Source organism: Cavia porcellus, unplaced genomic scaffold (assembly GCF_034190915.1).
Source record: "Cavia porcellus strain 051 isolate PalLab524CR breed Dunkin Hartley unplaced genomic scaffold, mCavPor4.1 scaffold_26, whole genome shotgun sequence".
Lineage (NCBI taxonomy): Eukaryota > Metazoa > Chordata > Mammalia > Rodentia > Caviidae > Cavia > Cavia porcellus.
The window spans coordinates 4475745-4490267 of NW_026947509.1; the positions used below are offsets into that span (position 1 = coordinate 4475745).

A 14523-nucleotide genomic window follows, 5' to 3' on the forward strand; every position below is an offset into this window, starting at 1 on the left:
ACTGGCTGATTTGGAGGGATACAGACTGAGATGACAGCAACTGAAGAAAGAACTTAATGCTTATACTGTTTGACTTTGCAGACTTAAAGTGAGTAGTCTGAGCTTCAATTTAGAGAACAACAACATGCAATACAGTAACTATTGTGGATTTCCTACTGTCTTGTTTTTGAAGTCCAACATTTTAATTGCTTTGCTTCACTTTATTGTTTTATTCCTTTTTTAAAAAAGAAGAAGACACAAGGAAGGAAACAGGAAGACAACTGAGAAATGCAAAGCCTAGAGTGTAGTTTTCATCCAATCAATCAACTTCTCTTCTGGGCTTCAACTTTCTTATTGATAAAGCAGAGAAAGTAACCTTTGCTTTACTCACAGTGCACAGCTATAAATGAGATCATGTAAATGAAAGTTCCTCAGAAACGTAAGATGCAGCCAGGACAAGACAAAGGGACAGGGTGACATTCACGCCATGATGCAGTGGTAGGAGCCAGGCTCCTCCTACCTACTGTCCTCCTGGGGCCAGGAGAGGGCTCCAGCAAACGAGCTGCCGAGGGCACACGCTAGGAAGACCACTGCGCCTGCAGGTTATGGGATCTGTCTCCACTGCAGCCTTGAGCTCATGGACTGCACTCAAAGGGAAGAACCAGCAAGAGGTTCCACAGCAGCAGGAGTCCTCAGACACAAAGACAGCTGCAGCCATGTGCGCCTGGTGCTAGAAAACCAAGGCTGGCCATGTCAGCCTGGTGCAAAGCACTGTGGTCTCTGCAGGCCCTGGGAACCTGATCACAGACAGACCTCTCCATTGCTTAGTTATAGCTGGTTGAATCGCCTTGACATTCCGAAACCACAGACAGCTCTTAAATATTCATTTCCTTTAGTAAAAACTCTGAAGCTGGAGAAGATAACCTGTACCAGTTCAAAGGAAACTAAGAGTGAACCAACACCTAGGAGTTAAGGCCTGGGAGATCTCTTGCCTAAAATCTGGCAACAGAGTCAGAACCTAGAGTTTCTAGTTGTTCGCCATTTTATAGTTTCTACAGAGCATCTGTAGACAAGTGAGATTTACCGAGATATTCAGAAAGTTGTAAGATTTTTCTCCTGAAATAAATGACATAAATATACCATACTGCTAATGTCAATTTTCTATGAAAATAACAAAGAGAGAGTATTTGCATTCTGTTAGCTATTTAATTAGTTCCAATGTGTAAAAGAAGCCTTTACCACCATCAGATCAAGTAACAAAGTAATCTTCAAGTCCATTTCACTGGTTCCATACCTCACTTGCATTTATACTTCAAGAAGTGGAATTCTTTATGTACATGTAAAAATTACCCACAATTAATATAATCATTATTATAACAAACACGGTAATAAAATTGTTTTTTAAAAAGGTGGAATTTTAACTCATGTGGAATGCTGAAGTTTTCATTAATTTAGTAAACATGCCACAATATCCTTATCTGTGTGTTAAAGAGGACTACTACTTAGCTCAGAATGTACTGCTATATAGTAAATATGTATTCTGGTCAAATCTCCAACTTTACAAAGCTGGCACTGAGAAACATTTCTCAAACCACACAAAAACCATCTTCTCCTACTCTCTCCCCACAGTGTACTAATCTCAGAGGCAGAACAACCCTTTCTTGTCTACTGCAGTGTCTGCAGAATCTTAAGATCAGCACTTGAATCTGAATTCTTAACAATTCTTCTCTGCAGAATATTAAGAATTTCCACTGCAGGAATTAGCATTTTGAATGGAAAGACCACATATATGATACACACTCATAACTATAGCTGTACAGAAGCTAAACAGACCGATTCATAGAAACTCATTCAGAAAAGTGGGAGCAATTCTGACTTCCCAAAAACCACTTTGTAAATCTGGAACAAAATGCAGTTGACACAGGGCAATATAGCTGTTCTGAGCAAGCAGTTCTATTTTACCTTTCCTGGGATGAAGCAACAGAGATTCGAATCCACATACTTCATGAAAGTCATATTTAACAGCGACAGCCTTGTTTCCACAGCAGCAAGGATGTCTGCATGACGAGCTAAAGAATGGTTTCTCCTTTCTGATTCCCGCCTAAAATTATAAAAATAAATGGCATTCACTAAGGCAGTATGTAGATTAAAATGTTTAGCAATCAAAATGCTGTACTGAAACAGTCCAATATTGATGTGTGAATTTACAAATCCACAGTGTGGTCAGAACTGTGATAAGAATGAACCATTATGCAGAAATTCTTCGAAGGACCAATATTCACTACCAAAATAGCTAAACAATAAAAACTACTTTATACTGAAAAGGAATTAGGGCAGAGGTTTAGCTTCATGATACGGTGCTTGCCTAGCATGCCTAATGAGGGTTTGATAACCAGCACTACAAAGAAAAAAAAATTACATACTTTCCTCTTTTGGGGGATGGGGGAGCTGTAGCAAGTCCAAGGGCCATATTACACACAGACACAGCTAAGACTGTATATTTTTGCTCATAAAACTTACCACCTTAAAACAGCTTTACTCAGAAGTAATTCACACCCACACAAGTCGAGTATGCTACGAATTGTTAGTGTATGTTATGTAACAGCTTTTACATATCTAACAGATAAGTGACTGAAATTCTCATCACCAGTTACTCCCTCTCCACCAGTTTCTAATCTACTTTCTGTTTCCCAGGTTTGCTTACTCTGAGCATTTCCTATAAAGGGAATCCTGGGGTGTGTAGCTTTCTGTCTGGCTTCTTTCACTCTGCATATTTCTCATGGCTCATTTGTGTTCCATCGTGTATCTTTTCATGGCTGAACATTCTCTTGTATGGTAGTATCATCACTTCATTACTGGCTGATGGGTATCTATCTGAGTTGTTCAGCATTTTGGCCACTGGATTATTTGGTTTTGTTTGCCTTTTGTGGTGCACCCAGCTCAAACCCAGAGCCTTGTGTATACTCCTGTTCTAATTTCTCCTGAGTACATAGCAAGGCTGAAACTTCTGGATTGCATGCCTGTCTTTAACTTTCAGAGAATAGTCACACCACTCTGACGAGGCATTCCCTTCACATTTCCCTAACAAGACACCTTGCTGGACTTCTTTACATGCTTATGACCTATTAGAATATTTCATTGGAGAAGTGTCTACTGAAACTCCTTGCCTACTCTTACAATGGTTACCTTTCATTATTGAGTTTTATGAGTTCCTAATACATCCTGGATGTTACGCACATCCCTTATCAGCAATGTGACCTCAACATGATTTTTTCTCTTTCTGTGGGTAGTGCTGGCACTTTCTTTCCCTCTCAATACTGGGGACTGAACCCAGGGCCCTGCTACATGCCAGGGGAACTCTACGACCGAGCTACATCCCTAGCCCTCACTTTCTCATGGACTCCTTAGACCTACAAAGTTTTAAATTTTGATGACATCAACTTGCCCATATCTTTTTTCCTCTTTATTTATGCATTGGTCATCATATATAACAAAGCACCAATCTACCTTCATGAAGATTTACTATGGTGTTACCTTACGGGTTTTGGAGTATAGTGCTGACATTTCCGCTTAGGCCTACTGTTTTTTTTTTTTTTTTAAACTTTTTATCAGTACCAGGGATCGAACTCACGACCGCCTGCTTGCGAGGCAGGTGCTTATTCCCTGAGTTAAATCCCCAGCCCCAGGCCTACTGTTTTTTTATTTTTTTTTCGTTTTTATCGGTACCAGGGATCAAACTCACGACTGTCTGCTTGCGAGGCAGGCGCTTATGCCGCTGAGCTAAATCCCCAGCCCTAGGCCTACTGTTTTTTAATTAGGGTATGAGGTAGGGTCCAACTTAATTCTCTTATGTTCAGGTATTTGTTACTAGCATCATTTGTTGAAAACTTTTCTTTTCCCATTTAACATCCTCATTAAAAACCAACTGGCTAAAAATATGAGAGCTTATTTTCTGGACTCTTGATTGTACTGCCTCAATCTGTATTTCTATGCTTATGTGCACCACACTGCTTGAGGATTACAGCTTTATAGTAAATTTTAGAATCAGGAAGTGTTAGTCTTCTAGTGTCACGATTATTCTCCGACTCTTTGAACCTCTTGTATTTCCACAGGAATTTTAGGATTAGCCTATCATGTTTTGTAAGAGACAGGTAGGACTTTGACAGGGACTGTACTGTATCTGTGTGGATCAATCTAGGGAATACTGCTACCTTAACAAATACAAAGAATTTCAATCTACAAACACAATGACTTTACATTTATTTAGTTTATTTAATTTCCTTCAACAATGTGGTATGCAAGTCTCATGCTTCTTTCATGGAATTTTTTACTAAGTACTTTTCCTTTTTCACATTATTATAAATGGAAATGTCTTTTAAATTTTACTTTCAGATTATTCATTGCTAGTGTGTAGAAATACAACTGATTTTTGTATACTGAGCTCACATTTCGCTTACACACTCTTAGTTAATTCATTACTGTATTTCTGGCATACCAAAACTACTATCTTTGAGCAGAGAATCTCACCTCATTTTTTCATACCTGGATTCCTTTATTTCACTTTCTTGTCCATTCCCCTTGCTGGAATGCCCAAGAAAACCAAACGACAGTAGAAACCACTTATTGTGATCTGTGTGTTCTTTCTTACAAAAACTAGGAGGTACTAACATTGAGATTTAAAAACTAATTAAATATCAATATAAAAGCCAAACAGCTGAACTGTAAATGAATGTTACCAGTAGTCACGGCGTACCTTGGGAGCTGTGCTTTCACCTGCTTTTGACACAGATTATGGTACCTCTCCACTTTCAGAAACCCCTGATTCAACATTCTCTGGCAAACCAAGTCCATTCTTTTACAAACCTATAGGGGAAAAGGGAGACAGAACTTTAATAAAATAAAATGAATGACAAACTGTTCCCAGTAAACTTACACTTCTAACGGCTGAATGCTGTCGGTGGTAAGACTATGCCCGTTTGTTCTCTGAAATCAGTCAGCGGAAGATCACTGGAAATAAATATGATGCGTGGCCAAGAAACAGCATTTATTCTAGGTGTTAGCTCAATGTTCTGTGTCAGAGATGTAGTTCTGAAGATCAATAAAGAAACGTATTTGAATATTTTTAAGTTTTAAAGAAAAACTCTGTTTCAGCCAAAATGTCTGATGGAACTTAAGTCCATTAACTAACCTCTCACAAAATTTGCATGATTAATAACCACAATGATAGTTCTAATTCCTTCTAGTAACTCAGGCTAATTACAGAGCTTTTACGTGAGATACTGTCATACCCTTCACAACATCTTAATGTGTAGTTGAAAGGCAACCATTTTGAATTCTCATGGAATATGGTGTTTTTAAACAGTAAAAGCAAAAGGTCTTAAGTCAGAACAGCTAATTTGCATTCTTATGCAAGTCAGCTACCATCTGAAAACCTGAGTCAGTCGGCTATTTGTAGTATTTGGAGATATCCTACTTATAAGGGCCATCATTAGGTTTAAATGAAATGCACACTACATCTCTTGGTGAACTCTCAAGTGTTATGTAAAATTTTCAGTTAAATAGAGTCTATCTTAGCACTAACTGGAAAACTTTGTTCCACATATTTGTTATACCTCTTAAATATCCTAGCAGTTTCTTAATTAAATCTAGTACACAATATCTGTTTTTTGGATTTGTGAGAATTTAGTACTTCAGACTCGAAAGTTACTTTAGAGTTAAGACTCACTGCTGCTAGGGGTGGTGGCACACACCTGTACTCCCACACTCAGGAGACTGGGGCAGGAGGACTACTATGAGCTCAAGGCCAGCCTGTGAAATCTTGCCTCAACCGCCCACCCCACAAAACCCTGACTTCTCATTATAGAGGGCTGGATGTTGAAAGTACAAAATGGAAGTAAGTCTGTATCAAAGCCAAGTCAGAAAGAGTCTGTCTTATGTTTCTTTTTTACAGCACCAAATACAAATGTTTAAAATGTATCTGTTGCAATAAAATGCCAATCAAACACCTGACACCTTTATTTTTTCTTGAGAATATAGGAAGATAAAAACTGTTAATGTTCATTAAATTCTTAATATCAGAGGATGCCACATTTATATGAAATTAGTCATTTGTTCACTGTCACTGCAAACAAGACAAACCCCACATGTTAATGTTTTAACGAAAAATAATTCTCAAAATACTTGATGAGTGGCATTAATTTAAAAAAACTTTTTATTTAAAATTTTTGCTTTTTTTGTCTTTGCGAACAGGTTTTTTACTCTGTAGTCCAGGTTGGCCTTGAACTCACTCTGTAGCCCAGGCTGGCCTCAAACTCAAAAGATACTTTGCTGCCTCAGCCTTCTGAGTGGTAGAATTTATAGCTTTGCATCACCATGCCCAGCTATTTTAAATTTCTGAAAAGTGGGGGCTAGGGATTTAGCTCAGCGGCTTAAGTGCCTATTTGGCAAGTGCAAGGTTGTGAGTTTGATCCCTGGTACAAAAAAAAATTTTTTTTCTGAAAAGTGTTTTTATAACTTACAAACATCTACACAACCCAAGAACCCAGAAGTACGTACTTCATTAGCTATCAGTATGTGGACAAGATCATACCTGAGGAAGTTACTGAAAGAGTAACAGTAAGAATGAAAAACATCAGCAACAGTTAACGCTGTAACAAAAATACCTCAGTGCCCTAATCCTGAGGAATGCCATGGCCACACATGCCAGGACTGAACTTTCGGTGAGAGCAGGGGACCTTTCTGTGGTGTGGTGGAAGGGCAGTGTGCTTACATGTGTGGGCTGAGGGTAACGAGAGGCTGACTTCCTGTCACTCAGCATTGAAGTCAACCAGGACTCATCCAAGTCTTGAGAGTTGTGCCTTTGGGAGTGAAAACTGGGTACTGTAAAAACCATTTTTTGTGAAAACTATTAATGTTTTAAAGAAAAAACTGATATGGGAATGTAGCTCATTAGCAGAACACTTGCCTAGCATGTAGAGGCTCTGGGTTCAATGTCCACTACAGAAAAAAGGAAAAGAAATAAATGAAAAAACCAAAGAACCCTCTTAACACAATCTTGTAGAAAAACACTTCTTATCTTCGTACAGCCTACAACATTGTTGGTAAACTGAGATAATTTGGTTGGGACAGGGGGCTTGAACCAGAGCCTCTGCAATTGGTTACAAGCCTTTTTATTTTTTATTTTGAAGCACAGTTTTACTGTTGTTAAATTGCCAAGGCTGGGTTTAAATTTATAATCCTCCTGCTGTAGCCTTCCAGAATGCGGGGAATATCACTTTACACTGAAAAAAAAAAGATAAACATTATTACCACTACAATTTTCAAGGTTCGGCAGAGATTATTTTATTGTATAACTTTTGTTGAACTAGCCAGTTCAACAAAACCCTGAATCTAGCCAGATTTAGGGTTTACACATGTTATTATTCATATAGAAACTAAATATGAAAACTGTTGCATTTGATTATGTAGAATGTAAGCCATGGTGGGAATATGAAAATTCAAATAAAGGCTACCAAGACAGATCTCACTAGACTAAAGTTCTGAATCAGGCTTTGAAGGAAGATAGGTCAAAGACTGTTAGGTTTCAAGCAAAAACTGCTGTGGACCCAGTGTTCAACATAGGTAAGAGAAATAAAATTTCCACATATTGAGCAGGGAGATTTGATGGTAGTAAGATGACAGTTTATTATTTATTTTTCGGTACTGGGAATCAACCTCATGATCTTGCACTTGGCAGGCAGGTGCTGAGCCACTGAGCTCTATCCCCAACCCCAAGAAGATACTTTAAAAAGGAAACGATCACTTGTCTTGCAAAAGTTTTCCAGGCGGAGATGTAGCTGAGCAGTACAGCGCCTGCCTGGCAAGCATAAGGCCGTAAGATCAATTCCCCATACAAAAAAAAGAAAATCTCTTACTGGGCCAACCTGACTGGTTATTTTCTGTAAGCACTGAAAATTTCACTGGAGAGAGCTAAAATCAACATAGATGAACCCCAAAGGAAGAAGTGAAAGAAACAGTAAGGGCTTATCAATGAAAATTTTAACTGACAGGTATAGTTTTAAGCTGTTTAAAAAGCAAAAGAAGTGAAGTCTCCAAGACAAACTGAAATACAGCACAAGTAAGAGTCAACATGGAACCAGTGCGATGGCACATGAATCCCAGCACTTGACAGGCTGAAGCAGGACTGTTGCAAGTTTGAGACCAGCCTGGGTTAAAAAGTGAGCTCAAGGCCAGCCTGAATTGCACATGGAGACCCTGTCTCAACAAGACAAAAACAAACTACCAGCCAACAAAAACAAAAACAGAATCAACATGAAAAGCATGGGAAGCATTAGCCAGCAACAAAGGCCAAGCATGCTGTATGGGACCTTCTGCCCTCACGGATGCTCAGTGAGCACTGACTAACAGACGGCAGCACACTGCACCTCTTCCTTCCCACATCTGAATATGCATACAACCTGTCAGCAGTGCCTGCAGGTCAGAATGCTCCAATCCTTTATGCAACAGTTCTGGCTCTTATGGATTGCCTAAGATCATTTGTTACCATACTGCCTGTGTGAACGCAGACACCACACACATATATGTAATCCTCAATTATCTGCAGGTGGAATTACTATAAATTTTCAGTTCTCTGCATTGCACTTAAGATATTCATTTGGAAGGCAAAGAAATTTATTTTATGTTAGCCTGAGAAAAACAATTAGAAAATCTGTTCCCAGGATTCCTATAATGCCCCCTAAAGCCCGAGAGAAAAGCCCTGCTAATTATTCTGCTTGCGATTGCCTGCACCATTATTCTTATTAACAGAGGAATTGATTGATGATTAAAACAAAGGAGCCTTGATATACTGCTGTAAATGGCTATCTCCATTGTATACTAACTTCAGATCCCTTTATCCATTTTTATTCTAAGTATTTCCTGAAATCACTGAATATAGTCCTGCAAAATATTAAAGACCTTTTGAGGTGAACTAAAAACTTAAAATTTTTTTCCTAATCTCTGTTGGAAGTAAATATTAACCACTGACTTTTCAGCGTTATTATACAGACAACATTTGCATTGCATAATGATGCTTTCTATTGTTTACTCAGAACAGTTAAGTGTTTTAAGATGCTGAGTGCTTATAATGCATCAGATTAAAGCCCTCAGTATTCATGATAAAAAGACACACACCCACCCTCATAATGCTTAAACTTAGTGGAAAGACAAGATCTTTCAGAGCTTCCATCTAACTGCAGTAACCATGCAGTGGGGACTTAGAAAAGCTAGCAGGAAAAATTGAGAGAAAAACCACAAGCTTCACAGAGGTACTAATGCTGGAGCTATGTTGAAGCCACAGACATTTTCTGGGAGAGGGAAAACACAGTATGTGCTGAGAGAGGGCTCGGAGATCTAGAAAAACTAAACTTATTGTGTGCTCTACTCAGTCTAGGCCAGATGGTCAGGAGAAACATCTATCAAACTCCTTTTGCTCCTAGCTTCATGCTACGTCACCCTTTTAAAATGTAGTGCCTTCTCCAACACTGCAAGAATTTATAGCCAGTAGAGATTATCAGAGTGTTTGTTAGCTTTCTGTTACTGAACAAACAGAGATAATCTGTTTGCTCAGAGCAATCAATCTGTGAAGATAGAGGTTTTCAGGTTTGGAGGCTCCAGCCCTGGATCCCTGACTGGGTGGACACAGTGCTGCTTCACCTCTGATGAGGGCTGGCATATCAGAGGAATGTGTGTCACCACGAAGCTGCTCACCTTCCGGCGGAATACGGAAAGGGTGCAAGGAGGAGGGATTAGGGCCCCCCAGCCCCTTTAGAGCACACTCCCAAGACCTGAGTCCTTGACCCTTAGAGTTTGTTGTTTCTCCTGACAGCGACAAGCTGGGGACCAAGCCTTCAACACGCAGGACCAAACTATACCATAGGGTATACAGATAATAACTGGCCTTTTATGAAATGATGATGAGAGACTTTACTTTTTAACCCTTATTTGTTCTCCTTACTAAAGGTTGTCAATCCTAAAGATTCACAGAAATAGTTTCTTACATTTGACTGGTTATGAAATGAAAAAAGTTGAAGGGCACACCAATAACCCAGAACATTTAAAACTCCTTCCAAAGCCACATTCATCTTAATCCTTTTAAGACACCTCTCTCCAATATTTTCATTGCATTTCTGTCCTTTTTATTTATTTTTTTTGCTAAGAATGTTTTTCTACCTTAATTAACTGATAAAACTCATCCAGAGGTCTCTCCTGATTAACCTCAAAACTCCTGCATTTACCATCTCTACCTCTGTCATTATGGTGCTAAGAATGCTCAAGAAAGTGAGACTGTACATTGTGTCTTCCGGATGGCATTGTACAAGGTTACGGGAACAAATCCCTTCACTTTAAGACTAGAATTACCAGGAAGAAGGAAATATCCCCAAGACATTATACTTTCCTACATGTAGCTAAGTACCAAGTACAAAGATCAACAACCTCAAGGCTGGGGATACAGTTCAGAGGCATAAGTACCTGCTGACAAGCGCAAGGCTGAGAGTTTGATTTCTAGTACCTCCAATAAATAAATAAATTTTTAAAAGATATAAGTAAAAAAATAAAAAGAGCCAAAAAAAAAAAAAATCCAACCTCAAGAAGAGATGGACGGGGGAAAGAAAATAACCAAAACTCAGCAATAAGTTTTTTCTGTAAAAAGAAACACAGAGAATGTTTTTCTGTAAAACAGAAATATAGAGAAATGGATCTCAAGGTATGGTCTGGGGACTGCAGGGACCCCAAAAACCCTTGTAGGAAATATGCAAGGCCAAATTAGTCTCCAAATACTAAGGAGTTACTTGACCTTTTCACTTGTTCTTTCCCAAGAATCCAGCGGAATCTGGAGGCATATGACAACAATGTGATGATATTATTGCTCTGACAGCTGATGGAACATGTGCTGCGTACTCGTTTCTAGAATTTTCTGAGTTAAAGTCTTAGAATCTTAAGTAATTTTAAAGACATGTACAGTTATCCTGAGTAAAAAGTTTGAGAATTCCTCATATATGGTTAGAGATATGAAACACAGTGTTTACTTAAAAGTAATGCTTTCTTTGTATTTCCAACCAACTTACTTTGTAACCAAGAAACGTAAGCTATAAACAGGTAGCAGATATAACGATCTAGAGTGCTCTAGAGAAGTATCTTGGGAATGTATTTTGTCACTGACCAGAATATATTTCAGATAGCAAATAAGAAATCTCTATTCAAACTATAGTAAAATTCAGGTTCTGAATCACCACCGTATTGAGATCCACTCCAACCATCAGGGAAAGGCTCTGACAGTGTCTGTCTCTAAAGCATCTTTTAACAGCCTCCTGGACTTACTTTTCAGTAGTAAAAACACTGTGCTCATATGTCAAAGTCACAGGTTCAAAGAGCTCTGATCTGCTCCTTTGGGCCAGGACCTCATTGCTTACTCTTTGCCACTTATCTCAAAGTCTCTCACTTACCTATTGCAGGGTGGGCACTAAAGGTGTATCAGCACATATTTATTTTTGTGGTTAAGCAAATCAAAGTACACGATTTATTGTTTTTAAAGTTGTATTTAGTGAAATAACTTTAAATACACTGCAGGAATTAAATATTAATTATCTTTAACCAGAATTTCCAGGCCCTGAGTGCATTTTTTGGAGTTAATATTTAATGATGAAGATCCAATTTAATAAGGCATTTACAGTCCTTTGGAAACCAATGGACTTGAGCATCAAACTTCAATTATTTACAGTAACAAGAAACAAAATCTATTATAAACCTTTACAAATAAGTGAAAAATGTTACTGTAGCAATTTCATCTTAGAGTATGTATTTTAAAGAAAATACACTACACTAAGTACATAGATTATGTACTTGTCTTAAGTTATATGCTTAATACAAGCTATGATTCAGGTATTAATAGGATAATTAAGTTAACTGGGAAGGAACAAAAACACCCAAATAATGAATAAATGAGTTCATCGGCCACCAAACAGATGACAATTAGCTTTATGAAAACTAATTCTATTCTTAACATTATTCTTAATATAATATTAAGGCACATCCAGCCTTTAGTCTACAAAAAAAAAAACCACCCCAAACCAAAAAACAAAGACCCAGGAACCAGAAAGAAACTGTTATATATCATATACTAACATATACACTTTTAAGTTCCTTGACATTCAGTAAACAATTCTTTAGCTATAAATGGAGACTTAAAAGTGTGTAGAAAACGCACCCAATCTAGCTCTGTCTGGACTGCCAACACACAAAAAGATCACAATTAAATTAATGGTGACACCTAGTGGCAAAAAACATCTTTCTTTTTTGTTACCTGAATTGCACCTTCTGAACCAAAGCAATGAATCCAAAACCAAACACTTCTACATTCTTTCTCATAAAGGATTATTCATTTAATCTACTTAAGAATTATTCAGTAACTTTAAATAAAGGAGTAACTGAAGATATCCTCATTACACACGAGAAAAATGAAACAAAAAACCTAAATCTCCCACTGTATTTCCAGATATAAGACGCTGCAGAATCTTTTTTTCCTGGGGATGTGGGTAAGAGCCGGTATCATCCGCGCTCTTTAATAACTATGCTTGGTATTATAAACACACACTTCAAGGGGCCAGAGTGGATAAAGTGCTTAAAAATGAAATGTGCAGCTGAACACCTCAGTTGAAAGAGATACGATTCATTTATAAATTATGGGATGTGTTTTAACTTTTCTCCCCTTAAGAATGATTTGGCTTTAATGACTAGCAAACATAAAGTAGTTTTCCTCAGCACTCATAAAACAACTGTGACTATTCCAAGCTTTACAAAGCCATTGTCTGGCTGAATGGCTCAATTCAATGAAATGTTTTGCCCAGTTTCCAGACACCATGCAATCATAGCTTGAATTTTAAATCAAACATCATTTTTTACAAAAATTGGAAGGAATATTTAAAATATACAAAGTTCTAGGATAAAAGATTTTGAAAATTAGGGGCAATCAGTTTTGAATATTTACTGTCAACTCTAATTTCCATCCTGAAGAAAGGCATGGTTGAACGGCTGTACTGACTAGAAACAAACTGGCCCTCTATTCTGATTAATATTTATAAGCTTTCTTTTAGAAGTACTTCCTTTAGAAACGCAATTATAATCTATTTTAAATTGGAGGTTTAGGCCTGAAATATGGCACAGGGATTAATAAGAAAATGCCACATAGCAGGATCCGAAATACGTCTTTGTACTCTCAAAAACAACCTCGGGCAGACGCAGCTTCTATGTGGAACGGGCTTGAATCCCTCCCGAACGTCCCCTCCTTCAATCTTCTCACCACACACTAAGATAAACTCACTCAAGGGAAGCAAAATACCGGACTGAGCTAAGTCATCAAAGCCTGCAGTCCACAGTTCCTGGGATGAAGTAGAATTCCACTGGCATATTATTTTCTAAAACATTTCGGACCGCATGGCAGCGGTCGCCAGGCATAAACAAACAGCAGCGCCGGCAGGTGGGCGGAGAGCACCGGTTAAATGACCGTAGCGAGGAAACAGAAAAACAGCCTGCCTGCCGGGGCTCCTCCTCGCTGCACCCGGGGTCGCCGGGCGCGGACCTTGTCCAGGTGGCACCGGGCCGGCCGGGTCGCCGTCCTCAAGGCGCGGGTCGGGCCAGGGCCCCGGGACGCGACCCGGGCCGGCTCGGCCGACCCAACTCTCCGGGCGCGCGACCGCGCCGCCACCCAGACCGTGGCCGGACAGGGGGCGGCGGGGTCCCCGGGGCCTTACCAGGCGCAGCTGACTAATTTCGTCGTAGGACATAAAGCTGAGGATGTTCTCGATGGCTACGATGGGCAGCGCCACCAGCGTGTTGTTCTGAGGCAGCTGGTCCGGAACCAGCGCCGGCGCTGGGGGCGCCTGGGACCCCGGCTGCGGGGGCTGGGCAGGGAGAGGCGGAGGCTGTCGCTGGGCAGAGCCGGCAGCCGAAGAGGAGCTGCCGTCACCGTGGCTGCCGCCTCCCTCCTCAGTCATCCGCTCCTCCGATGCCGCCGCCATCTTGAGAGCTTGATCCCTTACCCCGCCGTGAAGGGACCTGGGCACTTCCTGTGCGTCACTTCCGCCCCCTGCGCCATCTGGGAGGGGCGCTGGGCAGGGGCCCGGCCGGGGGGGGCGGGGTCTCTGGGCCACGAGTGCGGTAGGGGTCGGTGGGCGGGGCCTCCGGGGCGGGGTGGAAGGATTTGCGGGCTGCAGGTTCCAGGTGACCAGAGGGCGAATAGTAGAAACCGCGAGAAAGGTGGTCGTCACCTCCCATGGCAAGCTGCTAGAGGACTGGGAGCCTGTCCGTCGAAGTGAACTCCACTGCCGCAGCTTCTTACAGAGCCGTAAAATAATGTTGCCTAATAAATGCTACCGGTGTGGAGTATCCATTTCGAATCATAACAATAGCTGACTTAGGCAAATACAAAGAATAAAATATTGATTAAAAACAGCATGCGGGGGCTGGGAATTTAGCTCAGTGGCATAAGCACCTGCCTTGCTAGCAGGC

At 40.1% G+C, this 14523-nt stretch overlaps 1 protein-coding gene across 1 annotated transcript in view; it reads right to left on the reverse strand.

Annotated features, from left to right (window-relative positions):
• Fbxo28 (F-box protein 28) overlaps nucleotides 1–14075 on the reverse strand; it is a 28754-nt gene extending 14679 nt beyond the window's left edge. Inside the window, exons 1-3 of the mRNA XM_003474212.5 lie at nucleotides 13767–14075; nucleotides 4733–4842; nucleotides 1942–2080 (exon numbers count right to left, since the gene is read on the reverse strand). Coding sequence (XP_003474260.1) covers nucleotides 1942–2080; nucleotides 4733–4842; nucleotides 13767–14033 — 516 coding nt within the window. The 5' untranslated portion in view covers nucleotides 14034–14075. The remainder of the gene's footprint in view (nucleotides 1–1941; nucleotides 2081–4732; nucleotides 4843–13766) is intronic.
• Between the last annotated feature and the right edge of the window lie 448 nt (nucleotides 14076–14523).